General features: G+C 43.8%; 2 protein-coding genes across 3 annotated transcripts in view; one reads left to right on the plus strand and one right to left on the minus strand.

Moving 5' to 3' along the window:
- The window catches only part of LOC112567987 (histone H4 transcription factor-like), a 52,039-nt gene that overhangs the window by 18,866 nt on the left and 5,920 nt on the right, over positions 1-27,253 (minus strand).
- LOC112568003 (estradiol 17-beta-dehydrogenase 2-like) lies at positions 6,405-26,372 on the plus strand. 2 transcript variants are annotated; one of them, XM_025244985.1, is made up of 6 exons: positions 6,405-7,115; positions 22,887-23,158; positions 24,670-24,882; positions 25,158-25,341; positions 25,793-25,930; positions 26,259-26,372. In XM_025244985.1, the coding sequence occupies exons 2-5, from the start codon at positions 22,903-22,905 to the stop codon at positions 25,857-25,859; spliced, it is 720 nt and encodes a 239-aa protein (XP_025100770.1). In that variant the 5' UTR covers positions 6,405-7,115; positions 22,887-22,902; the 3' UTR covers positions 25,860-25,930; positions 26,259-26,372. The 2 variants fall into 2 exon arrangements, with proteins under 2 accessions (XP_025100770.1, XP_025100771.1); XM_025244986.1 differs by lacking the exon at positions 6,405-7,115 and adding an exon at positions 16,082-16,582.

Consider the following 27,253-nt stretch of genomic DNA (forward strand, 5'->3'; position numbering starts at 1 on the left):
CATCACTGCTCGGCAATCAACGGGCCAGATGCTAGCGAGGGCTGATTAATGACTTCTGGCGCTTGTCACCGGTATGCCAGGAGGATCGGTTTGAGGGGATGAGTTGGGGTAGTGGGGAGGGACCAAGGGGATTTGGGGTAGGTGGGTGGGTGGTGCGAGAGACACCGCTGGGTATCATCCACCTCCATCTACTACCGCGCGCGAGCGGCTGTGACGTCACGCGCGGGGGAAGGTTGTCCGGTGCAGGAAGGTCAAACAGTGGGTAAGTGCGTGGGTGGATCACAAGCCATGAAGAAGGATGGAGCGGAAGAGATCGCTTCGTGGAGGTAGGGAGAGGTTGAAGTAGTGGTGGTGGTGGGGGGGGAGGTAGAGGGGAGGGAGACAAACGCCGTGCATATTCACAAGCCTCTCCTTTGCGTTCCATCTCCGGCGGTTGGTCTCGCCGAACATCAAGGGCAGAAGCCCGTGTACTCAACATCCGCGTCCCGCGTGTCGTGAGCCTGAAGACACCTGAGGGCGTAGTTGTGAAGCCAGGATAAGTCATTCTTCCCCAACCCCCTCCCGGGGATGTACGTGGGGGAAATCAAAGATGTCTCATTTTTGTTGTTATCACTTCCTAACCATGGCTCCTGGTACACTGAAGTCAAAAGTGGCGAGAGGGAGAAACAGAAAGACAGGGATGAGTGAAAGGATTATCTAACTCTACTTTGCGCAACAAGTACTTCGAAAAAGGAAACATTCAAAACAAATAATAATATCGTGGTAAATCAACTTCCATCAGTAAAATCAGATGACTGCGAGCCCAGCTCCTCAGTAGAAGCACATCAGCAGACTGAATGGCGTAAGGCGTCTACCTTGAGAGTTAACATTTCTACCAAAGCTCGGCGACTTGCCGATAGTTATACCGTTTGTAACGGTTGCTCCAATGTTGTGAAGCCAGTGACAGTGTGACAAGAGAAGTTTCTTTTGTGCTGAAGCCATGGATTCATTTCTCATCAAACGTCAACATTAAAAAAGTGTAATTTATTATTATTCTGTTTTGTTTTCTTGTCTGTTTTTATATATTACCATTATTTACTTAGTCGACTGAGTAGGTTATTTAATAAGCGATGCGGTTGAAGCCCGAGGCTAATCACAGCATGCAATGACAACACACAGCACCCTCCTGAGCGACCCGCCATGCAGCTGGGCCCAGCAACCCTAGCAAGCTACTGCACTTTCATGTAGGATAGCATCATCTCAGGACGGCCCAGACGCCCAGCAGGAAGCCTGGTGTTGCTGTTTTCTTGCACGAAGTGAGCTGCTCACCTTCAAGTTCCGGGACCAGCGTGGAGGGTCAACTTACCAAGAAACGTCTCGCTTGGCGGAGGCCTTCGTTGCACAGCGGAGACAAAAAGTTGATTTCACCAGCTGAGGTGAATAATAATAAATGTAAAATTTGTACAGAGCATACTCACACTCCTAAGGAGCATGCTTTTAGAACGAAACATGGGCAGGGAAACAGAGGGACAAAAGAACTATCAAACAACTTATGAACGACGGAAAGATAAATAACAGTACTGATGGCGAATAAACGACAAATGGGAAAAAAGAGGATTTAAGTAACAAGAACTGAGAGTATAGTGATTTTGCAAAAAGAAGATGAGCAGGAAAGTAGCAATAAGCGGAAAAGTGGGGAAAGGTGTGAAAAAGGACTAGGATTGAATGAAGAGCGCGCAACAGAGATGAGACCATGAGTTGCAGTGCACGTTGCCGTCCTCAACAGAGATGATGAGTCGAGTTTAGTACTGTTGTCGCTACCCGACTTTTCCGTTTGGCATGAAAACGATAAGCATTCAATAGAAACCGTATTTAAAATTTTAAAAAAATTTCACTTACAATAGTCAATAGATTACACACTCAACACTCGTTATAAGAGTGGCTTCGTGTTAGATGAAGTTGCCGTAGAACATGAAGTACCATGTCTGTAATCTAAGGAGTGTGGGAATTCAGAAATACTGAAAGTAGCTGCCAAGGTAGCAGACAAAAAACTTCTTCACGCTATCATGGTTACAATGAGAAGCTGTTCTTCAAATTTTACAAGCCGCAGCTGAACATTTAAATAACAAGAGACAAAAAAAAAAAACCCCAGCATCAAACAGAATTTTTTTTAAATGGAGAAAAAATAGCAAAAATAAGCCAAAGACACAGAAACACTGGTGTAAGCAATAATGATCGAGGATTTACTGGATGTACGTAACCGTCAAAGTACGGTGTGAAAAAGCACAGCTAGTCCAGCATATTTTCTGGATTGTCTTCTTATGAGTGGCAGCACTGAGCTGACTTTGTATTTTAAAAGCGCTTTTTCTGCTAGACCACCTCTGCACTTTCTTCCCCCACTCACGCTAAATACCTGTTTTCATTTCTTTCACGTTATTCATCAACTATTTTTCCATCTTCGTTTCAATATGTTTACAAGTATTTACATGTTGGCAGTAGACTTGCATTAGCATCTCTGCTTGTGGCGTGTGCTTTACTGTCTACAGTCCTCCCAGAAAGATGGATATTGTAACTTGTGTTTTTACATCAGACTACCCAAACGGTATCTTTGCATCTATATGAACCATGCTGCTGCTGAAATTTCATGATTTTTTTTTTTTTTTTTTTTGGTGACAGTTTAAATAATATCTAGTCACCGCTGAGATTCTACAGTGTTCCTTTTCTTCTTTTTGCATATGGATGGCAGTGGCTAGACATGATAGTCCACTACCAACTGAATGAAGATAATTAACTGTTCCAGCTGACACGACCATTTTTACATCGGAAGTCTCATCAAGATGGAGAAGACTTCATCATCAATGAAGCTGGTCCTAGAAATACAAACTAAACCGACCCGCTGTCTTCTCAATGTCGGATCATTTGAGACTGTATCATTCTGAATTCTTTCCCGAGCATTCAACTTGCGCTTTCGAGGTTTAGTAATTTCCGTGCAATTTTTATTGCTAGAGACACCCTGCTCAACCATATTTACAAGGAGTAGACGACTGGCCACCCACCGCCATGATGTCACTTCCGATTTTCACCTAGGACTGGTATTCACGGACATCGGCAGTCTACCCATGGGTAAAATTGCCCGCACTCGGGAAGAGAACCGTCTGGCTGAGTGAACCTGACAGGCAAAGTAACTTCTGATTCATGAGCCACCGACCGGCAAAGTGGAAATTCCTGAAAAAGGATACCGCTGCGCATGCGTGGTTGGGTCGAATGGGAAGCGATAAACCTAGAACGAACCAAGAATTTTTTTTTTTAATCCAGAAAGTAAGCAAGAAGTTACTGGTTAGTTTATTTCTTGTTACTCCTCGAGGAGCATAGGGCCGCAGAAACTACAGGAAGCCAGATTTATTCCTTATGATCCAAACGATTTTACGAGTATATAAATAATAAAAAAATATATGACCAACGGCAAGAAAAGCAAAATTGTGATATTCAGTCTTTTTTATTGTCGTTTACTCCCAGATTATCACTTCATAATGAGAACAGTATTATCAAACAATTCTGTATCATTATACCTGCTCAGTTTATGTGTATGAGCTTAAAAAAGAAAAAAGTCTGTTTCGCGTCGGTTAAAGCAATCACCATCTCAACAATATTTACCTTAGGTGAGAGAAAGTTATCGGAAGGGGACACCTTTCACCGGCTGGCAAAACGATTTGGGGAGGCCTTCCCCGGGTCCCTGGATGTGGGGCTTTTACCGCTACCTCTGGTTTGCCCATCTACTCACCTCGGGAAGGCAAACCTGCTTCATTACCACAAGCTCAGAGGAAACATTTCAACAAGCGATGAAATTGTTTATTAATTCCTGATACTGCAGGAGATTCGTGTTTTTCCGGCGATTTTTATGTTCGGTGCATTAATAAGTGATGAGAAAGAAGCCATTTGACATGATGTGTATTACCACTCGCCAAGGTTGTAAAAGCTTTGCCCGTGATTTACCAGTGTCCTTTTTCAGAGGTCAGTTATAAACAGGGATTTTTTAAAATATCTTAAGCCCTCCCAATCTCATATTTAGAGGGCATCTACACACGCAAATCTAACAACAACAACAACAACAACAACAACAACAACAACAACATTATTTGTCTGTGTTCCGGGACTCACATTAACACAATTTGTACAAAGGAAACAAAATTACTCAAATAATAATTTGGGAGATAATGGGTTTTAAGCCGCAGCAACCACTCTTCTTCCTCTCCATCACGGAACATAATTTGGAAAATATGTCCGTCCTTAAACAAACTAAATTACTGTATCCACAAGTGCTGTTGGAAGGCCGCAAAGGTTTCTGATTTGCTACAAGACACCGTTCTCAAGACTATGCCTTATTGAATGACCATGTTACTTCACTTTAATAACAGAGAGTTGCTACTTACGAATACTTGCGAAGACCTCACACGAGGACCAAGAAAAAAAGTGGCCTCAGTGGCTACATCATGACAAATAGTATTTGACTGTTTCAAAATAGACATCGCTGCGAAATAAGGAAGGTCACCCGGTGAGAGGAAAAATGTTTGCCGCAAAAAAAAAAATTCTCGATCATCGCGTTGACGTTTAGCAGGTCAGGAGGTCACGGGGCGCTGAAAACCAAACCACACGGAACCAAAAGTGTCCCGAAATAGAACATGTCTGTCAGAGGGTCTGCACGCCGCATTTGATTGTTCTTTTAATACAATAATGAAATTTTAACAGTCCATTTGTGCACTAAGCGTGGATTTTTATTTTCAAAAAAATAGAAAAGTGTACTTCCATAGACGGTTTCTTTCTCCCTAATATTAATGCCTGAAGGGGGCATCTAGCAATGCTTGAGCATGTGGACATCACCATGGAGAAAAACAGAACTGTCACAAGTACCGACTATTGCTTTTACGTAAAACAAAAAAGGAAAATTTTTTTGCACACAAAAGTTACAAACACAAAGGTCAAAGTAAACAAACAAGTTACAAAGGGTATATCTGTGGATGGAGTGGGTTTGTTCTCTTTTGTGTAAATGTAATTCATGTTTTAGGCAGCGTCTGGGATGCAAGTCAGAAATTTGTAAAGGGAAAGGGAAAGATAGAATGAGAGAAAGAGAGAAAAAGAGGAACGAAAGAGCGAGAGTTCGTGGATGGACAAGCCACCCACTGCGCCTCCTTCAAAAATAAATTCGAAAAGTACATCCGTTCTCTAAGGCCGGTTCAAGAAGTCCTTCCTGGATGGCGGACACACATACATCAACCAATAATTACATGCACAGCCAGACAACTGTTGAGAAAACCTGTCCATTTAACGTCAGCGTCGCCTTACATCACTTTGCATCACTCGACACTCTTTCATTTTGCTTTTCCTTGGGGAGGAGGAAAGAGGTGAGGGGGGCTCAAATCCATTAACAATTTGTATGAACATCGCCATTTGATAATTATGCAGCTTGTCTGCAGTAAATGTTTATTAACTTATTATTTATTGTGCTTCTTTAAAATGCTGGGATTTTTTTCAGTGAATTTAAAAGCAATTTCGAGATAAGAAATTAAGTGTTTTCCTCCAGGCATTTTCTCTTGTGTGAGCAACAATAACAACAGAATGGCACTGTCTGTGAACACCAGTTTAACAGGTCAGGGAGCGACAAGTGGTCCACTGGTAGGTGCACAAACCGTGAACTGATCTCGTCTCGTCGATACTCCACGTAGAACACCGAGCCGATGGCACGAAAAACTTTACTTCTAACAGCCAATAACCAGTAAAAGAAGTCATCACCACCATTACTACTAAATGAATGCCCTAGCAATAGTAGTAATGTAGACAAGTCCCCAAACTACTAACAGGGCTTCTGCTTACACAAAAAAATTGCGTACAGTACGCATTAAAAGTTCGGAGGACCCCTTCAATTTTCGTCAATGGGGTCCCAGGCTTCAAATTTGGGCGAAGAACAGGGACCCCTTAAAAATCTGAAGAAGGGGTCCCTGGGACCCCAAAGAATTTAGCCTTAGCAGAAGCCCTGATTACTAACAGAAAAAAAAAAGCAGACAGGTCACTACTTCATGTACTAGTGATATAGAAGTGATGTAGACGTTCCCACATGTAAAAGAAACAACAGTCATGTAGTAAAAACATCAACATAACATACTGAAGTGTGCACAAACTTCAAAGTATACCAGGTACGCCAGTACTGTAGACAAAATACACTACTACTGTAAACAAAATACACTACTACTGTAGACAAAATACGCCAGTACTGTAGACAAGTGCCAGGCTCAGTTGGCCTGTCTGCAACCCCTTGTCATCCCGACCATGACTTCCCAGCAGTTGTACGCGCGCCCGCTCCGCTCCTGCTCCCCCCGGAAGACCACACGTGTAACTTGACCTGCCAGAGGTCACTGGCTCACCCGGCAGAGGGTGAGAGAGGCCGGGCAAGGGTGCAGACGCACCGGCCAGGAGCCGCAGACACACAGCACTTGCCGCCGGCCGCGGGTTGCCGCAACAAGCCGACCGGCGGGCGCTGCCCGAGGTATGCAGCAACAGAAACACAGCAGCAACAGCAGCAGCAGTGCCATGCTGCACGTCGCAGTACGGCCAAATCCTCGACGCTGAAGCTTGGCGTGGCCCAGGAACCGAAGGCGAGGACACACACAGCACGCGCGGGGTCTCTCGGACCAGCCAGCCACCGCATCCGCGTGCAGTTCCAGATTTTTTTTTTTTGTCGCTCACCACCCCGTTGTCCACCCGGCGGTGCACTTGGGGTTTTGTATGTAAAAGCTGGACGTTCTCTCACACTCTCGGAAAGAAAGATCCCGGGTGCAAGGAGCGGAGAAAAGCCCCGCCTTAACGCCGAGTGGCTGTCGACTTCGCTCTCCGCCGCTGTGCCGAGTCGGCCCGCTGTTGACACGCTCGTGGCGTGGCGGCTGGTTCCACACCCGACTGGCGACGAAGCGACAAACGAGGCGAGACAAGCGCAAGGGATACGGGCGCACACCTGACGCTTCACGGACCAGCGGCCGCGCACCTGGTCACTTGCCCACCTTGCAGACACACGTACTCGAGCACTGGGAGGTGTGAGCGGTCTACTGCAACGACAAGAAGAGGATTCCACCCGCTGCAAAAACAAGGTCGGTAATCAACCACGCCGGGAACAACACCCGAAGTAAGGTTTCATCCCCCAACCCCACACACCCGTTTTGGCGACTTAGTTCACTCGCGACCTTCTCTCTCTCTTCTCCCTCCTTTCGTCTCACAATTTATAACGTTTCGCTTGTACCCGCGATTACCACAGTGCACTACTTCAGTATGCACCCGGCGAGGGAAGGATCCTTAACCACCAGTAAATATTCTTTAGTGTTATCGTGATATCAGGCTGCGCTAGTTATGCTCCACCCTATGAAAGCATCAGCAGCAAAACAACAACCAGGACAGCTGCGGATGTAGTTTTAGCCGTAACGGCCACCGAATTGTAAACAACTGTTAGGGAACATAATAATTCTAATGATTTTCTAACAGATTTTTCCAGAACAATGACAATGAGCTAACATTCGAACGACTGCACTTAGGTAGTTGTAATAGATAGTTCTGTGTCGTCGTTCTTTCTTTCTCTCTCTCTCTCACACACACTCTCCTGTGTTGGTAACAGCAACAGAAAAATTTCCTGTGTTCCCGAGGGCCATTAACTGCAAGTGTCGTGCGTGAACACCCTGTCCGACCTCATTCATGTCTCTTACCCAGAGCGAGGGCTTTTAAACTGTTCGCTGGTGTGTCGAATAGAATGTCCGCCCTTCTCCTCCTCTTTTTTCGCCTCCTTCCCATCCATCTTAAAAGAAAAAGGCTCGTATATTTCCACATTACTCATCCGATGTGTGGTCTTAATACTTACATCAAGGCCCGTCATCCCAGACAAAACAACACACCGGTCTTCCAGCGACCCACTCGCGTCCTCACCTCTCGCACGGTTGTCCTCTCCTATTGCTAAAACCTAGTTTGAAAGACCACCCATACGGCTTTGTCGGCAAATGCATATTTATGAACTCACCCCCTCCTACCCTTCACCTATGTGTTAGACATAAGGATAGTCGTGGCGGGGGAGGGATAGCATTGTAGCGATTTGTGGGTAGTGGTTGCTAGTCCTATCCAGTCATAGGTAAAAAAAAAAAGAGAGAGAGAGAGCTCGGGTGATGTATGGCGACACCAGGTGAGAGAAGTGTTGAGGCTTTGGTCCTCATGGATGACTGAGCACCAACACTACCTTAGTCTCACCCCAAACCCCTAACTACACTCCAAGAACAGTCCCCGAAAATACGGGGAAATGCAAGGACTTGCTCGTAAAGGCAAAACCAATTTTCAAAAGTTACACCTCTGTGAAACAGTTAGAGAAACGATAAAATGTGCTGCTTGTTAAATTTTAAAAAAGCCGACCAAAAAAAAAAAAAAAACAAAAACAAAAAACAAACCAGAAACCCATCAAAACAGAGCAGAATCAAATAAGCTACAAATGCCAGGGAAAGGCAGACCTATTACTACAAAATTCACACACAACACCGTCATGTCTGCTGTTAATGTCACAAGCTTCATCTTCAAAACTGTCGGAGATTTTTCTTGATATCTGTATGTCTGTTGCAAAAGCCAAAACAGTGTCTATGATGAAGGCTTTACATCTTGTCTCTTCCTCTTTCTCCTTTTTTTTAAAAAAAACCAAACTTGCTATCATCCTTTAACTTATCTCTGAAACACATTAGGAAGAAGAGGAAAAAAGGCCAAAAGCAGTTTGTTTACAAGCATGAGTTTAAAAAAAAAATTCAATCTTCCTAAGAGTACTTTTTAAAACTTATTTCTTGGTTTTAATGCTAGACTGAGTGCACACAAAACTTATCATGTTGTATTGCATTTAGTTGACATGGCTACATTAATGTCTAAGACTAATGAACGTAGAAAATACAATGCCATTAGGATTATTTCAGAGGCCAGCGTGATAACAAAGCATGTGCAGGTGTTAGTGGAACCTGGCAAACTTGGTAAATACCCTCCTTCAAGATTTAGCTTATAGCATTTGAGAAAATCTTTTGGGCATTGACTTCAATACTCTTGCCATTATAGGCAAACTGCCAATATTCTTATGAAATGGCTGACTTCTGTTCATTCAAAGGGATCTTCTTAAAACAAAACACTATTTTATTGTAAATAACTGACAACAGCCTGACAAAACAGTGAATGAAACATTTCGTGTAGAGTCTTCTGTTTAGGTCTAGTGTGATTTGATGGGATACTCTGTTATACAGAATCTGACATGCTGCAGAGGGCAAGACAGAAAAATTCATTCATCTCTATAATACCTGGTATGCACACTTTAATCATAACAATAAAAAAGATAATTTATAAAGTGTATTATCCATCAAAGGTTAGTTCAAAGTGCTTGGCAAAAAATACAGAATAACATAGAGACACATGCAACAGAATATGCAAATGTCTATAAAATACCATTAGACAGGATGACTTTCTGCTACTTAGTCCATTAGGGACTGATTTAAAGATAAAAATTCTTAAATGCATAGAAGGTATGCACTCAATGACACTTATCCTATTTATCTGCTAAAACACTTGTCTCACACATCACCATAACATTTGCCGTATTTACTTATACCAAAACAAAAACTTGCAACACAAGACATACTTCTTCATGACAGCAACAGCTGCTGAAATATAGTCACTACACTTGGTAACTACATTCAGCTTCAAACTGCCATGGGAGGGCTGAAGCAGATAAGATCAATGTCTACATCTGTTTTGGAGTTTACTTGTCTTGAGGCAGACCTGTCCTGCTTGCAAATTAGCTTCTTACAATCAATCATCTTTTCCTATCTGTTTCCTGCGCCCTCCACTCTATCTTCATCCCATTTCGTTCCTGTTATCTTTGCCAAATCGAAAAGTAGGCACAAGCCCAAAAACTTGGATACGCTTGACTGATTCCACTTGTCACACCTGGCTCTGGCCACTGAGCTTTTTGCTCCTTTACCGGCCCCCAACCCTTCTCCGCACACACGCACCCGGCAACTTCCTTTTCACTCCCAATGTAAACTGCAGAGTTCACAGATAGTCATGTGGCCAGCGCTTGGAAAGGTGCCTGACAGCATAATAAAAGCAGTTTCACGTTTCAGAAGCAAAGCTGTACAACGAACGGCGTTATCTCCCCTCTATTCACCCCCTCCCGCCCTCACGCCTCGCAGGTGTCAGTCTAGCAAAATAGCTGTTCCCCCCAAACAAACTCACCACCCCTACCTGCAGGTAAAGGATATCAAATGATGAGCGGAGATGTGGTTTTGGCAGTTGCTTGGTCTTGTCAAAGTGTTGGACACAGGAGGACCTCGATGTGAGCGAGGGTGAGACAAGAAAAATGAGGTCGGATCACGCAGATAAATGTTGCCGTGTCCTGCTGGCTTGTCTTCAACCCCGGGCACTGTTAGAGGGTGGCTGCAGGAAGAAAACTACGTATCAAAGAATACACTTTCCTACATGGCTGTCGGGCACAATACCTGGCAGTTTACCATGGCACAGGTTTATCTATATAAACAATGGACAGATGTCTCTTCAAAGGACCATGTGGCGTCCGTGTTGATATTGCTAATTTGCTGCTATTTAAATAGTAGAAACCTTGTATTCTTTTACTGTCTAGTAGCTGAAGCCTTAGCATAACGTCCATGGATCCTCGTACAACACGAAGTAGCCCCGATCGGTCATGTCACTGGCGAAGATCAATAGCCAATAATATCCACCGGCTGATGGGCGCCTGGAGCTAAGCAATAAGCTCTCAACTTTCCACCAAAGACCTTTTCCTTAACGAAAAAAAAAAAAGCAGTCTAGCCATTGACGAAAGGCAGCGTTGTTTATCACTGCGGTCGTAAAGCTAGAAATGGACGTGGTGAAACAGGGGACGATGAGTTGACAAGGTGTTGATAAACAGTGATGATAACGACAGCTTGTTCTCGTCTGATGATGAGGGTTGAGTTTAACCATTTAGCCAACAAACCTTCGCATAATTCTTGAGAGCATTCAGAAGTGACATCTTTTGCTTACCGCTTCCAGCACGGAGAAGGGCAACAGGGAAAGGAAAAGTCCTGCCGCCTCTAGTCTACCAATGAGAAGCGGCAACCCAGCTGTGGAAGCTGCTGAGGACATGAAAGTGGTGAAACCACTCTGACACCAGTATATGCGATGGAGTGGGGGTGGTGGAGGGAATAGGTCTCTCCTTGACTCGTTCAGGTTCCTAAAGAAATCACAGGCGAGTCTGTCGCATATCGCCAAACCGCACCGTGGTGTGGCGACCTTTGTTATTCACACTGCACGCTGCATCTTGATGGCCAATCCTTTGATGCACTGACTGACTGCACTGACAAAATGAGATAAGCTGCTTGCAAGTGTGTTTGTTTGGTCTTTTTTTATGTTATTCAAAAAGTGCTTACCTCTTCTTTTTTTCAAAAATAACGAAGCACTCCACAACATTTTTGCCACTGCACACACCCCGGCAATTGCCGCGCCATTAAGCTCGGCGCCCTGTTGACTTGCGCTGAGTCGCCTCCCATCTCCTTCCTCCAGGTCCTCTATTTTGGAGGAGCAAAGTAGATGGTGGGAGGATACAATGTAATGTGGCATAGTCGCGTGTCATCACATTTATGTCTCGCACTCTGACACACGTCCTCGGCACGCAGTCCGCAGCCCCAAGACCGAATCAGGACATGTTCTTTCTTTCTCTCGCTGCTCCATTCTCAAGCTCACCTCTACCCCCACTTCAATCGGACATGCTGACACACAGGTTTCTCACAGACACGCGCAACCTCGTAGTCTTTCCTCCCACTTCCCTTCACCCCACCCGGTCTCGCTGTCGCAACGATGACCTGAAAGGGGACAAGCGCGGCGAGAGACCGCTGTTTCTAACAATAGATAAGCTTGGAAAGCATACAGAAGCGTACAAAAGCATATGAAGAAAGGTCACATGGAAGGAGAAAAGAAAAGAAGCTGAAGAGGTGGGTGAGCGGGGGATTTAAACCGTTCAAGTGGCCGCCTGGTACTCGCCGCGGCTTGCACTTCCCAAGGTCGCCCCCTCATTTTTTCTTTGCGTGAAGTGCCTGCCAGTAGCCTCAAGGTGCACCACACGCACACCTGTCTTCTTCCTGACTAGTCTCGACTACCTGTCTCCTTTCCTATTACCAAGCTTTCCTTCTCCCGTCCCGGGCATACAGCAGGATGGGTGTTACTCGAGGGAGGGGAGTAACACCCATCCCGCTCCAGTCTTTTCTCCCTCCCCGGCCCCATCCTACCATCATCGTCTAACGCCGAAACTATTCTTCCCCCAACCCCTTGTCCTTCCCCTGCCACCGAGGTATAACGTTCTAATGAGCAGCTGCTAGGAAATGACATCATAGCCCTCACACACTGACGTCACAGCCAAAGTTCGCACCTGGAAAACTCTCATTAGCTCACCTTTCCCCACCCGCTTGCGCAACGGTTAGCGCCTGTCACCCAAACACCGCTTCTCGCCCCTTTCATACCCCTTCTCCCTCTTTCCTGAGCGCCGTTCTTAACCGGAAGATAGGGACGAATGTTTGACCAAGTATGGCAGTCTGTAAAACCGCCATGTTCTGCCACCTTCGTCCATATTTGTCCAGTTAAGAAGGACAAACAAAAACAATTAAGTCCATATAATTATTATCATAGTTAATAAAGCCCGGATGAGAGGTAACACTATAATTGATATAATATTTATGACAGCTCTATCTGTTTTGTGACTTATCGCTCTCTCATCATTTGTGAAATCTGATAATCATCGTCGTCAAAGAAGGCTTAGTCATGTGGAGCAAAGACATACTTTCTTCCTACCCACCACCCTAACATACACACTTCCTTACTTTTTCTTTACATCATGAAAGCGTGAATGAAAACAACAATGAACAATTAAAGCCGAAATTTTGTGAGGTACGCGTCTAATGCAGTAAAGCTGAAATGGGTTGTCGCGCAAATTCCGGGTAGGTATCTTAACTCTAAACCGTCTTTACGTCTCTCTTATGTCTCAGTTACGTGCGCATGGCGATGATGCAGCCGACCGTTGCTTTCAGTTTGTTGGTGCTGTGTGGGGGTTTGTTGTGCACCGTACAGACGGGTACGGCCCTAGATAACAATACTAGCTGTTGATAGTATAGCGGGTACAGGTGAATCCGTTCACACGCTGGTCAGTGTGTAAAGGCCGTTTAACGTTCGAGCAACTTTGGCGGAGTTGTGTGTGAAGGTCACAGGTCAGTGGTTTGGGGCAAACTGTCAGAACATCGGAAGTTTGGTCAAGGTAGTGAAACCAGACTTGTTTCCGATACATTGTCCATACATATGCCAGTACAATGGGAGTTTAAACACTCGGAGATTTGCCGCTTCGGCCTTTGGCCTGGTTAAGAGCACTCTCCGGAAGCGTTAAGAAAAGGTACGTTTCTTGTGGTCGGACTGTACAAAATAAGGTTATGAGATGATTCTAGAACTTCTGCCTTGACAACAGTCTGCGGTTCCAGTTGGTGCCAAAAAATGTGCAGCCATTTAGGTGAATGCCAACAGAAGAGAGCTTTCACCTAGCGAGCCGAGGACAGGTGACTGGTGCCAACTGTTGTCGATCACAGATAAGCAACAAATGGGAAAGTAGGGAAGGGGGAAATTGTTTACATCGTGTATGCAACTAAGGCTTTATCATGGCAAGGCAACCAGTCCTGTTAACAGATGCCACACACAGAGAAAGCAGAAGCTCGAACATTCGACACAGCGCTAGCCGGTTCCAGACCCGTTCGCAGTTGTCAGACCTCCTGACAGCGAGGCAAAGAATCTTAGCTGCGCGTGTGGCGGGAGAAGGTGGGATGTCTCCTCCCTGGCCAGTGGGCAGGGCTCGAGGGTAGTGTCCCATTACCGTATTCCTCAACGCCCATGTCTCTAAAAGCGGTATCTTAACTGAAGAATTTTCCATTTCAGGCAATAAAAGATTAGTTCTTAATTAAAAGACTACTAACTAAAACTGGATTGAGTACTGTACAATACATCTGTAATATTTTCATTATAGGAAACTGATGTGTCTGCTAACGGTAACAATAAAAACTTTAGCAAAAAAATAAAATACAGTAAAAAACAAACAAACAAACAAACAAAAAACAAAACAAAACAGCAACAACAAACCCTAAAATGTCGCCATCCAATTTTAGTTCTTCACCTGTAATTATTTACGTTGGCACTTGCAGTCACTCTCACAGATATTTGTAAAAAAAAAAATTGTACGCATTCACACTTTCACTCTCCATGGCAAAACAAAGAGAGAGAATGTCATCAATTAACAAGTCTACAAAAAGGACGCTTCGAGGTGGGAGCAAGCAGTGTGGTCATCTGGGTTCACGTGCTTGTCCCACCCAGCAGCCGATTGTATGTCTGGATTGCAGCGGCGATAAGTGAGTGCACAATTCTACATCCATCACTTCAGCCAGTGCATCTGATGTCAAACACTGTCGCAGTGGGTACTACTTCTCGGCAACAATTTCTGTTTGTTGACAGAAGCTTGTCAGTGTTTCTATATCGTTCAGCTTCCACCCAATGACCCTTCCAGCTTTTCTAAATGTTTTTGTTCATTTTGTGGCGGTCGTATTATGTAATGTCCTCCACCCACCCACAGAACACTAGACTGAATGGCATAATGCCCCATATAATGAAAATATAAAATATTTGCAGAAACTGAAAGCGCACATTTTTTCGTAGACTGTACAGGCGGATGTGCATTTTCTTAATTGCGTTTTCTACGTGAGCATTCCAAGTAAGTTTGTCATCAATAATTATAATATTTAATATTTGTAACTGTTCATTCTTCTTACTACTTATCCTTTAATAAGTATTTCACCAAAACAACCATAAAACCAACAACCATTTCTCTCGTTTTCAACTCTACAATTATCGCTAAATATGGAACAAGATAACGATCTCTTGTCTGTAGCAGGAGCCGCCATCTATGGAAATCATTTCCGTAAGGCCGGTGCCGTCTGAAAATGTATCTATGGGGCAGCCTTCATATTTGTGTCCACTGTCCTTTTACAAGTAAACAAACAAGCAAAAAGAAAGACAAAAAGGAGGGAGAAGGTACGCTGTCATTTGTGCACATAGCATCAGAAATAATATCACTGGAGATAGGTGTCCAAGGTTCCCTTTCTTAATTTTCTCAAATCAACAGCTGACGCATCGAATATTGAGCAGACAACTTTTCACTAGCTTTTCTTTTACTATAGTGGTAAAACAAACAAAATGGCAGCGACACGCACCACTGCCGCACGTAGGCAAGTCAACAGGAATGGGGTTGCTACATATTCTTGCTGGGCTTTGAGCTGTATTTCCTATCTGCAAGTTACATTTTAATTATCTTAACATTCCTTTAGACAAACATTTTATCATACATGTTTATTTCGTTACATTATAACCATACTGTCACTCTTTTGTTTTCTGTCACTCTACTGAAGTACCCCTCCTTTAGACAACATTTTATCATGCATGCTTATTTTGTTACATTGTAATTAATCATACTGTCCCCCGTTTGTTTTCTCTCACTCTACTGAAGTACCCCTGCGCGCCCCTGTACAGCGACAACTGTTTTGCATCCCTTCTTTGCCTCTATCAACACAAGAGCTCAGCTGCAAGAACGCCAAAGGTTTTTATGGCATCCTGTGGGAACCTTTCTCCCACCCAGAACCAAGTCTGCGATTCCAGTCCTAACCGAAGAACAAAACTGGTATCGGTAATGATCGCTGATTATTTAAAAAAAAAAAAATAAGTTCTTTGGGACGGGTATCTTAATTAAGACTACGCTTTAACTTTTCCCTCACACACACACACGAGAGAGAGAGAGATCATACATGCGAAGTTTGCGACATACAGGGGGCGGAAATGTGCACTTACATGCACCCCGCGGCCATGAAAAGGAGGAGACGCTGCACGGACCAGTGAAAAGACTAGGGAGTAGAAAAAGGAGGCCGCTCCCCCCCCCCTGTACTCCCCCCATAGACTCCCCCTTTTCACCGCGAGTCCGTTCTGGTGTGACGAATTAAGCGAAGGCAAGAAAGACAAGAGGTCGCTGGGTGCAGGGACTACGGCGGCGTGTCTCCGGCAGGGGCGGGCACGAGTCGCGCAGACATACAGACTACTGTTGTTGGCTGGACAAACAGGGCTGGTCGCCGGTTGGTGTGACTGCGGGATACCGGTCACTGCACTCCCCCCCCGTCATCTGTTACAGCAACTCTTCTCCCGACAACTGTTTACATCGGGGCTGCTGCCGACTGTATACGTCTTGTCCACTGCTACTGTCTGTACTGCTGTCACGTCACGACTGGGGTGACAACAGTTACATCTCAACTGCCGGCGACTGCTCGTAGCTGCACTCCTATCCGCGGTTACGACGACGACCGAGTAAGTAGGTCCGTGGTTGCAGCGGTACATCTGTCCGCGGTTACACGTGACCGATACAAGTGTACTGGTGTCTACTTGACGAGTGGGTTATATACTCTTAACACCGCACTGCGAGGGCACTGAGTGCAAGGTAAGTACCAAGATCTTTCCGTCATCCAAAACAATATACATAGATACAAATGTACACAGATAAATAGACTAACATATAAAGCGGCGTTGTCGGCATTTAATCCTCAAGAGTTAGGTGATCTTAAAGTCAGTGACTGGAGTAAGTGCTGGTGTAACCAGACTTGACTTCTAGGTTAAACGCTTGTTTGGAAGCTTTGCCACTGACCTACCTTAGTAGGTATAACACCGAAAAAGGACAAGAGGAAGGACACGTGTGTGTTTGCGTGCGCGCGCTCCATCCTGCTCTTGAGACCAGTGTCTTATCCCACCTGAAACATACCCCACTGATCATTGTTACCGATATATTATGACTGTTATGTCGTGTTATGCTATGACATTGTTACGAGTGATATCGTGCGGTGCGACACCGTGCAGGGATATTCCGGACAGCTATGTTCTCTGGGAAGCTGCTGTCGGTGCCTGCGGATGTTGCTAGGCCTGAACAAGAACAGAGTGCGGCATCACAGCATGTTAACAGGCCTCGTGCATCGAATGTGAATATCACACACATCATAGTTATGAATATCATAAGATAACTTGGCGATGGATATCGTAACAATGGTTAGGGTTATTGGTGTGGTTATGGACATCGTCACACACTAGTGTTTGTACTGTGCTGTATGGTACGCCTTCATAAATTTCAGGACATGCGAACCTCATTGCAAGCCTCTTCCTAGAGTTTTGATAGCATCGTTTCCGTTCGTGTCGATTTAACAGCGAAATTTTGCTCGCGGCTGACGTCATTTCCGTCCAGTTCGGTCAGTGCAATAGCCAGGATGAGGAGAAAGTGTACATCCTTGCAGCAACGCGGCAGTCAGCAGCAATCAGAATAAATAAAATACTTTTAAAGTGCTTCCTTAGCGTCGAGCTCCTCTACAGACGCCCACTTCACACCCACCATTACCTCACTGCTGGCTACACCTTATCCACCACGCCGACTGTCATTGTCTTCTGTAAGTCTTGGAGACAATAAGCCCTGCAGGTAAATCCACCTAAAAGTCAAATACTTACACCCACGGTTACTTTACCTGTTGCAAAAGTCACACAACGCGACCTCTAGCCAATCAAAAGCCTTATTTTACTAGCCAACTCGTCTGGCGATTGCCACCCTGGACTCCCGGAGCTGGAGTCGGCCATTCCGTCGACAAACGATGAAAAAGACGATGACGTGGTTAACGACTCCACTGACTGTGCGTGTGGTCGTTGTTCACGTCAGTTATAAACGTGTTCGTGTCACCGAGAACATGCTGCATGCTCGGGTACTGCAATACATTCATGTCGACAAAGTGCCTAGGGATCCCACAGAGCCTTATGACAAAGAGCTCCTTATACTAGTGAGACTTTCTCTCGGGGACGGAGCGTCTTCGCTCGGCTTGTAGTCTGCACGCTCGCTTTCTTGTCCGCACAACAGGCGGCCACGTGTAGCTTCCCTTCCTATAGTGTTAGCTAACCGACAACCCAGCCGACTACCTGGAGACGCCATCGCCGTAGCTAACACTGACTTCAATATATTCTGTGATGAAAATAATCGTCCCCCCCCCTCTCTCTCTCTCTCTTGTAATTCTTTCTTTGACTCATAAAGACTTTCGTTAGAAACGGCTTGGCCAAGAACATTTTGGATATCTGGTCTACCGAAATGGCGTCTATGAAGAGAAGACCCTCACAAAATAAGTGCTGAAACCTATTGTAGATTACTGTGTTGGCCTCCCCTCCTCCAACACACCTTTTGTTGAAACTTGACAGTCTGCAGTGTTTCCCATCCACAAAACGCAAGAGGTTTTCAGATCCCCACTTAAAAGTGTTTAGTGTTTTCAATAAATCTTAAAACTGTTGTCGGTTTTCAGATCACAAGATTTTAATAATCAATGCACCCGTGTTCATATTGTTGTGACCATGATGTCTTAGAACAGGGGTGGGCAATTAATTTTCCCAAGGGGCCGCATGAGAAATTGGGATGGTTTTAGAAGGCCGGACTAATATAGTTAACTCAGTTTTACCCAATACTGTATATAGTATATATACTGACGGGCGGGCCAGCGGGCGGGCCGGTCAGAGACAGGAGGCGGGCCGGATCCTGCCCGTGGGCCGCGCTTTGCCCAGGTCTGTCTTAGAAACTGTATAATCAAAGCTGGATGGTTTTTGTATGCCTTCACACCTGTCACTAACATTAGCAAACAATGACGAAAGCCAGGTTTTGTAGGTTTGGTTTATTGCGCGATGAGACCCCCCAGCATATACTCTGTTTATTACGTGAGGAGACCTCTGACCTATGCTCTATTACGTTTGCAGTCGACCCCCTCCAGTTGACCCAAATTTTGTTTACGTGATTTAAAGCTCTCTTAGGTGATTTACGTTCGCTTCTACGTGATGCAAAACGTACAGGTCGTACGAAAAATCTGCCCAGCAATCGCAGAAAAAAGAATAAAGTCTGAAAAATGTACCGTTCGACTAAGTTTGGAGTCACACCCTGTAGGAAAAGGGAAACAAAAATTCCCGCCACAGGTCATCACAAGTACACAAAACGCGCACGTGTCATTAACAAAAAGTTCTTCCTAATCGGACAAATATGGACGTGTGACAAACTTTGGCAAAAGATTTTACATCACGGTTATAAAGCTTCGTCTAACATTCGACCGTATTAGTTCTGTTGAAAAAAACAAACAAAAACAAAAAAACAAAACGTGCAGCTGGACACACTGACTAGTATGTGACTTTGGCTTTTTTTTCACCCATAACTCTCATTTTTTTCAAAGTCATAGTCGCATCTTCAGAAAAATGTGTTGGACCAAAAATGTCGTCAGGACTACCGAAGGTGACCAATACTTAATTCTTTTTCTTCAAAACGAATTGTTTTATATAGCAATAAACGTTCATCAGGTTTAACGTAATTGTCGTAAAATCAAACAGTACGCACGATGCCTCGATGGCATGCATAACATATCACTACCCTAAGTCCTCTGTAACACCATCCATCTTACTGGAACTGATAGTGGTGCTGTGTAATTTGTTTTGTACTTTAAAAAATTCAGTTCCAGTTCCCCCCACCAAAAAAAAAAAAAAACAAAACAAAAAAAAAAAAAAACAAAAAAACAAAAAAAAAAAAAAAACCCACAAAAAACCAAACCAAACAAACCAAAGCAATATCAAAAAACAAAACAAACCAAACAAACAAAAAACACACAAACCAAGCCTTGCTGTCTCGTGCCAAAAAGCCAATTTTGGAAGATTCATCAGTCTGCATAGTTTACAGTCTAGGTAACTCCACGCGGATGTGAAAGGTCAAATGAATGAAACTTCTCCTTCGTTCCTTCGAGTCAGCCAAGATGTGCTGGAACGCGCTAAGCTCTTGTGCGTTTGCGTGCCAGTGAATTTACAGGAAGACAACGTGCCTGAGTTAGGTATGCGTGGAGAAGGGTTGGTTGAGGGGGGAAGGGAAGCCAAGTTCGCTGACGAAGCTTTCCTGAATATCGCACTCCGTGGTCTTCCTTTAATTCACAAAAAAATAAATAAACAAATAAACAAACTAGGTGATATCATGCTACTCCTTTCAGAACCAAAAAAGTTGCATCATGCGTGCGATACAGTTGGGTGCAACCGCGTGACGTCAAGCGCACCTCATCTCACCTATTAGGCACGTTCGGCAAAATAATCACGAAACGGAATATAAACACCGAAATGATTGCCGCGAAAAGAACCGAGCCGCCTTTGCCGTAGGCGGCCCCTACGCAGGTCAAAAGGCCGGCCTGCACGTGCAAACAGCAAGCGATCGTCTGCGAGCGCGGCGCGGAGAGAACTTGTCTCAACTCCTCCCTCGTCCCCCTCCTGCACGCACACATAGGTGCTGACTACCGTCCATCCAAGGAAAGGGATACAACTCCCAGTGAGTTCTTGTCATGAGGTGCAAACCATGCGCCAGCTGCACGTTATTAATTTAAAACCGTTTCAGGCCTTAATTCTCTTTAGATAATTTTATAGTCATCAAGACAATTTTAGAATTTTCAAACTGACTTTCGTCCTCATCAAACATTTTTAATGTATGCTTGTGCATGGCATCTAAATTGCAAAAAAGCGATTTTTCCGACTTTAAAGAGTTTTAACAGTTTTAGAAACATGTGCAGCTAGCCTGGACGGTTATCACAACACGGAGAAAGATATTGTCGAATCACGGCGCAGCCACCTGTTCCTGCACTAACACGCTTTTAGTGACAGCCAGGAAGCTTAGAACCTAAACCAAAAATATCGTGGATACGGTGAACAATAAAATGCAAGAAGAACGCAAAAGAAAACAAAACCCGCAAGAAAAACCAATAAAAGACGCAGAAGCAACCAAAACATGTTGTACAGAGGACAGACTTTGGCGCACCCTCTTCCTTCTTCGAAGAGTTGACTTACACTTGTTTTGTGTTTGACGAAAGCATGCAACAATTCGACACGGACTTGAAACCAGAATAACTTCCCTTTACAGGTAAGCCTATCTTACCTGCACATCATGCACATGTCAGGAAGTTTGCGATAATTTAAGACTATTTGTGGCAGTTCATGACTAGCTGTCGAGGTACAACGAAACGATAGCGCCTATAAACTAGAGACTTGCTCGAGCTGTCAACACGATGCACGTGGCCGCCCCCAAGAACTCCACTTCAAAGTAGAAAAGTAAAAAATCTACAATAACAATCGATGCTACGAGAGTGCTTCTTAGTCATTTACGCTGTTGATAATATACCCAGGATGAATGACAAAATGACCACCCAGAGAACAGCAAGTATTTTGTAACTGTATGTAAAATAGTTTAAGAACATATATTTTAGTAATCATATTTTTCACCATATGTAACACAGTTTAAGAAGGCCAGTCTTTCAGTGAACTTTCCGTTATTTGTAAGCAAAATGGCGGTTTTTCCTACTTTCGTCAAAGAAGCTCGACTGCTATAGACTTCGATCGAGTAATAACGCGATTACTGAAACATGGACAAGTCTGTATGTCATGAAACCGTTTTGTATACGTCACCGGGACGTTAATGCATGCGCAAATCACGTAATGCGCTTTAAACCATGTTAAAAAAAAATTTCCGACAGCGAGTGGTCCTGAAAACGAAGGTATCCGGTGTGAAGGATCTGAAAACATTACGACTGTCGTAGGATTCTTTACGCCTTGCAAGAAACCGGACATTAAATTATTGGTTCTCAAATGATAGTGACATAAATTTACATGCATTTACATTAAAACGTGACATGTGCCATCTTCTTGACATCATGAATCAAGATAATATTAGCCCATTAACTGTACACCGATGTGTAATCGTCTCTGCAAATAGTCGATAAAAACCATGTTCACGCGAAACATGGGTGTTGTCTTAAAAATCCTCAGCGGCGTTAAGTGCGTGTCTAATAACCCCGGGTAAGCACAGCGATACGGTTACAGAGGGAAGAGGGAATATTAAAAATAGAAAGGAGAGAGAGGGTGGAGTTGGTGAAATTTACAGTTGATGGTTTAGTTGATACACAGAGGAATCATCTGCCGCTTTCCATCCAAAGACTGCTGCAGACTAGCAGTTTCAGTACAGCATGCGTAGGGTTCCACGGCACAAAGCTGCGTTCTGAGATGCTATGGACCCTCAACACATTTTGCTGATGTCCCCGTCCGCTTGCGGTCCGTGGATCTTTGGATTAGCCTCACGGCACGGTAGCGCCAAGGATTGCCACAGGAGTGGGTTTGTCTGGCACTCGGCGGTAACTAAACCAGGAGGATTCAGATCGAAAGAATGTCCCCACCACCCAAATACTTTGATCTCGATGAAAAAGAGCAATTGTATTTTATTTTAACATTTCCATGTATTCATAAAATTTTAACTGGCGTCTTTGCTCATACTTTGCGAGACAACAACGCTGTTTAGGCTTTTCACTTTTAAACATCCCAAAAGAAGCTTTAATAGACGACACGATTTAGAAGGCGATTTAAGACCAATCAAAATGCCGAAGCGGCAAATTTCTTCCAGTGCCCAATAGTCCCACTGCATCAGCAATGTATTGGCAAACAAGTGCTCAGTATGTTGACCGACTGTCCTAATGTAACGAAATTCTCCTACAAATCACTGCTTTGATGTGACATTCACACACAGAGCATTGTTAGACTTGGACAAATGTTCGATATTTGTCAGCTGTTGTTGGTACTACTACTAACTCAGTGTTCAGAAGAGCCTTTGGCGAAGCACTAGGTAACTAGATATGACTACGAACTCGTGCTGACGTATGTTGTTTTGTCCCCAGGTCAAGATCACGTGCCATGGAGCTGTGGCCCGCCGCTGCTGTAGTTGGTGCCTATGTCGGCGTTATCACCCTGGGGCTGTCCTGTGGCTCAGTCCGGTTGTCCAGCCAGATGCTACTGTCCATTCTCAAGCTGTCCGCACTGGCCTTTCTGGCCAGCGCCACGTGCTGCACGCCGGTGGCCTTGACCCTGACCCTCGTGGTCGCGTACTGCCTCTACCACTCGCTGCCCTCCCCCAGGCTGTCACCTCAAGGCCGCGCCGTCTTCATCACAGGTAGATGGTGCGCTTTCGGCTTCTTTTCTTGGAAAGGCTAGGCGGTCACTAGCTTCAGACAACACATTTTGCTCCAGAGGTGCTAGAGATTTTTTTTCTTCATGATTTGTGAGCCGCCACGGCGAAATGAGTCTTAAGTCAGAAAGTTGACATTTGACAAATTGGATATTTTCGAAATGTACAGGTTTTGGCTTTGCTTTCGATACGAAATTTATTCTTCTAGTCCTAAAATTGAGCGAGTCATAAAGGTTTGAAGTGTGGAAGTAGGGTGGTGACCTTTTCGAGAAAAGCAGGTCCAAAGGTTATATGGTCACGAAATAAGAGAAGGGTGGTTTTCGGATTTATGTCATGGTACCAGTAGTCTCCGGTTAAGAAAACCCCGAGTCGCCGATATCCGTACTAACAACCTGTCGCAATACCTATTTAAAAGTCCGGACGACAGACAAACTGTTTGTAGTAACGAATGCAGCAACTACGATACGATAAGGTTTAAGATGTTTTCCGGCATTTTGAAGTGTTGGTGAGCCCTTTTATGTGCATCCAAAAGTAAAATATTTTAGTCATAGATGTTAAAGATGAAGCGATTAGTGTTCCGACTTGCGTACAAAATTGATTTAAAGACCAACTAAGGAACGTAACTTGTTCGTGCTTAACCGTTTCAAGTTTTTATAAGAGAGGTGGAACACTACATGAACGTTTTCACACGAAGACATAGACAACTCGACATTTTCGGAAAAAAGAGGCAACGTGATTGGTTCCAACTTTCTCAGTCTCCAGAATCTCGGCTGGAACTGGCCATGAGCACGGCTCGGCACTGGGGTAGATAAAGAGCGCGCAGCATTCCGTTAAGACGATAGCATAAGCCGACTTTGTTGACTGCTGTGCGACAAACTGCTTCTGGCCCCTGGGCAGGCAGGAAAGGAGCGACCGGACGTGACACGTGACACTGCACAGTGGAAATGACCTTCCAGCCTAGAATTTGAAGCCGCCATGTTTCCGTGCTAAGGATGTGAACGTATTTTCACAAAACTTTAATGAAAGTAATTAAGAAGGAAAGATGACATAACAACTGTCAAATATCGCCTGTTGCAGAAAAAGAACGAATTTTTCCTTTTCTTTTTTTAAATTTGGAACGAGGGGGAGGGCGATTGATATATTTGGTCAATAATCCAGAGATCAGGATTCCTATAGCCTAAACTTCATAACCCAAATAAATAAAATAGAATATTGGTGAAAGTAGCGATGAAAGAGAGAAGCACTTGTTTTAACAGAATGCAGTGAAATAACAATTACAAAGCATATAGTGTACGTCAAAAAACAAGTTGTATGAGAGGGGAGAATCAAACCATTTTTATTACTCTTATTACTTCTTTCATTTCTTTTTAAACAATGTTACTAAAATGGGATTTCAGCTGGTTGAACGTATTGATGATTTCCTAGCTGGTAAATACAAAGATAAAGAGTGATTGCTGGAGTTTCTAAACAGAACTACTCTCTCTCTCTGTCGGCAGGGTGCGACACAGGTCTGGGTCATATGTTGGCCAAAAAGCTTGATGCCATGGGTATGCACGTCTTCGCTGGCTGCCTATACCCTGGGGGTGAAGGGGCAACCACTCTTACGTCTGAATGCTCGGACAGGTTAAAGGTCATTACCGTTGACGTGTGTAATCCCACCGTAGTGAGGGAAGCGGCAGAACGCATCAAGCAGGAGCTCCACGGCAAAGGTTTGTGACAGAATCTTAAATTATTCTTGACATATCAATAGTAGCTAAAAAGAACTTTTCCTGTCTACTGAGGTAGTCAAATTTCATGTCAAAAAGATGAAAATAACAAATTTTGTCCGCTTCACAGATAAACTCCAAAGCCTAAAAAACAAAAGAAACCCAAAAATACAACAAAAGGACCTCAAATTCCTACATACACAATATCACTAGACCAGACTGACCACTGGCAGTTACAAATTTTTACAAACGTCTGACAAAATGTCCTCTTGTAACAGAGCTATGGGGAGTTGTGAACAACGCTGGCATGTTGTATATTGGCTGCCTAGAACTTCTAACAGAAGATGATATCAGACGGTTGGTGGATGTAAACTTCATGGGACAGGTGCACGTGGTTCGGGCATTTCTACCTCTGCTACGTGCTAAGCCATGGTCGGCTGGTCAACGTCGCAAGCAACTCTGGTGGGTAATCACATTCTTTTGTTCCCCCCTCATAGATTTCAATTATAGCATCTGTGTAAAACACAGCCAACAATTCTAATGTTTTCCAATTAAAACAAAATTTTGCTCTTGTCTTAATTCAGCTAGAGTACGATATGAACAGAATTTATTTAAATGTCATAACTGATACATGGAACTGACATGACAGCAATGATACCTGTTTTAAGCCACGGTTTATTGATACTGTCATTCCGATTGGTACCTCATCACACATTACTGGCTAAAGCAGATGTCAGCAGTAAGAAAGAAGACAGATTTTGATAGAAGCTAAAGTCAATTTATCAAATCTTGAATTACAGAAGATTGTGTGAATGATGCTGTACCAGCAATGATTAGCAACTTGGCATATAGCCTGCAATGAAAGCTTCCTGGCCTAGTGGTTGGGTAAAGTCATTTCACTCTTGTGTGTCAGGTCTGTTCCCCACTCCATATGCAGCCACTTACAGTGCATCGAAAGCTGCAGTGGCCTATCTCACTGAGACACTGAGGATAGAGCTGCAATGCTGGGGTATCAACGTCTCTACCATCATCCCCAGTGGCTACAGAACAGGTATGTTGTTGGTCTGGAGTTCAGAGAGACTTTGCACAGATAAGACACCAGCATAAATCCAGATATGCTGAGCTACCAGTCCCAGAATCCAGCATATTTGCGTAAGCGATTCCTTTAACCCATTAGAAATCAGCTAAAAACATTTGGATTTTACTTTCACAAACCTTGAGAGCTTGAAAGATAAGCATACTGAACGTGTTGGATGAGTAAATGCATAAATACTAATGTTTAAAGTGGTGTTTAAATAAAAATGACCATTTTAGAGACGCACAGCTAACAAATACTCAATTATGATTTATTCATTCCTAAATTTTAAAAAAAATTTCAGGCATTTTGATGTATGACAAGCAGCATGTCGGAGACAGGTGGTGGAAAGCAGCAACAGAAGAAGTGCGGCTAAGTTACGGCCAGGAGAGTTTTTACCCCAAAAGCATAGTTCAAGGTAACTTCACTAATTTGTGGTCGACAACAGAACTAGAAAGGCAGTTCCTAAAGCAGAGTGATGCAGGAAAATCAACACATGACAATTTACTATAACGAACTTCAAAGATATGCCTAGATATAGCTTTAATCTCTGATGATGTTTTTTATGCACAAACAAGTATCCTTAACATTTTATAACAAAATGTCGTACACAATGAGACCTCTGACCTAAGTTTTGCTTTCAAATCCCCGATGCCAAATCATTTGTTTTTAGACACTGTTGGCAAATTTTCTTTACACAATTAAGAACTTTGTGATTTATGTGACCTTTCTATCTGAGGGGAAACCCTGCTGTAATTCATTAACCGTTTTTCTTTAAACTGCAGATTACACAAATATGCTAAATTCAGACTTTTCTGGTGTTGTGGACAAAATGGCCGATGCCTTACTGGAGAAATCACCAAAAGCATTCTACTACAAGGGATTCTTGGCACGATCCATACCTTTTCTTTATCTTCACCTGCCAACAGCCATATCTGATTTAATTGTACCTACCCTGACCAAATGGTATAAATTTGATCCTCCTGGGATTCACAACAAGATCTCTAATGGCCAGATTAAGACTGAGTGATTGTGACAGTAATCATACATATTTGCAAAGAATGTGATGCTGAGCCTTCCAACAAAGTTAACCAAAGTGAAGGCTTTCCAATGGAAAGGTTATAGCATCACAGTTATGGCCTTTGTGCTAAAAATGGTGTGAACAATCATATCTGAAGGGTATACTGCCTGCTTTATGTTTTCTTCTAACTTGTGCATTTCTCATGTTATACTTGTTGCATTAACATTTACATTTTTGTTTCAGTTTGTTTTGATCACATCTTTTTGTGACTTCACACT

Source organism: Pomacea canaliculata, linkage group LG7, assembly GCF_003073045.1.
Source record: "Pomacea canaliculata isolate SZHN2017 linkage group LG7, ASM307304v1, whole genome shotgun sequence".
NCBI lineage: Eukaryota > Metazoa > Mollusca > Gastropoda > Architaenioglossa > Ampullariidae > Pomacea > Pomacea canaliculata.

Excerpts from the sequence above, each read along its gene's own strand:
- LOC112568003 (XM_025244985.1), top strand. The coding sequence starts at position 22,903 with ATGGAGCTGTGGCCCGCCGCTGCTGTAGTTGGTGCCTATGTCGGCGTT. Across the intron at positions 23,159-24,669 it reads CCGCGCCGTCTTCATCACAG|GGTGCGACACAGGTCTGGGT; the intron begins GTAGATGGTGCG and ends CTCTGTCGGCAG. Across the intron at positions 24,883-25,157 it reads GCAGGAGCTCCACGGCAAAG|AGCTATGGGGAGTTGTGAAC; the intron begins GTTTGTGACAGA and ends CTCTTGTAACAG.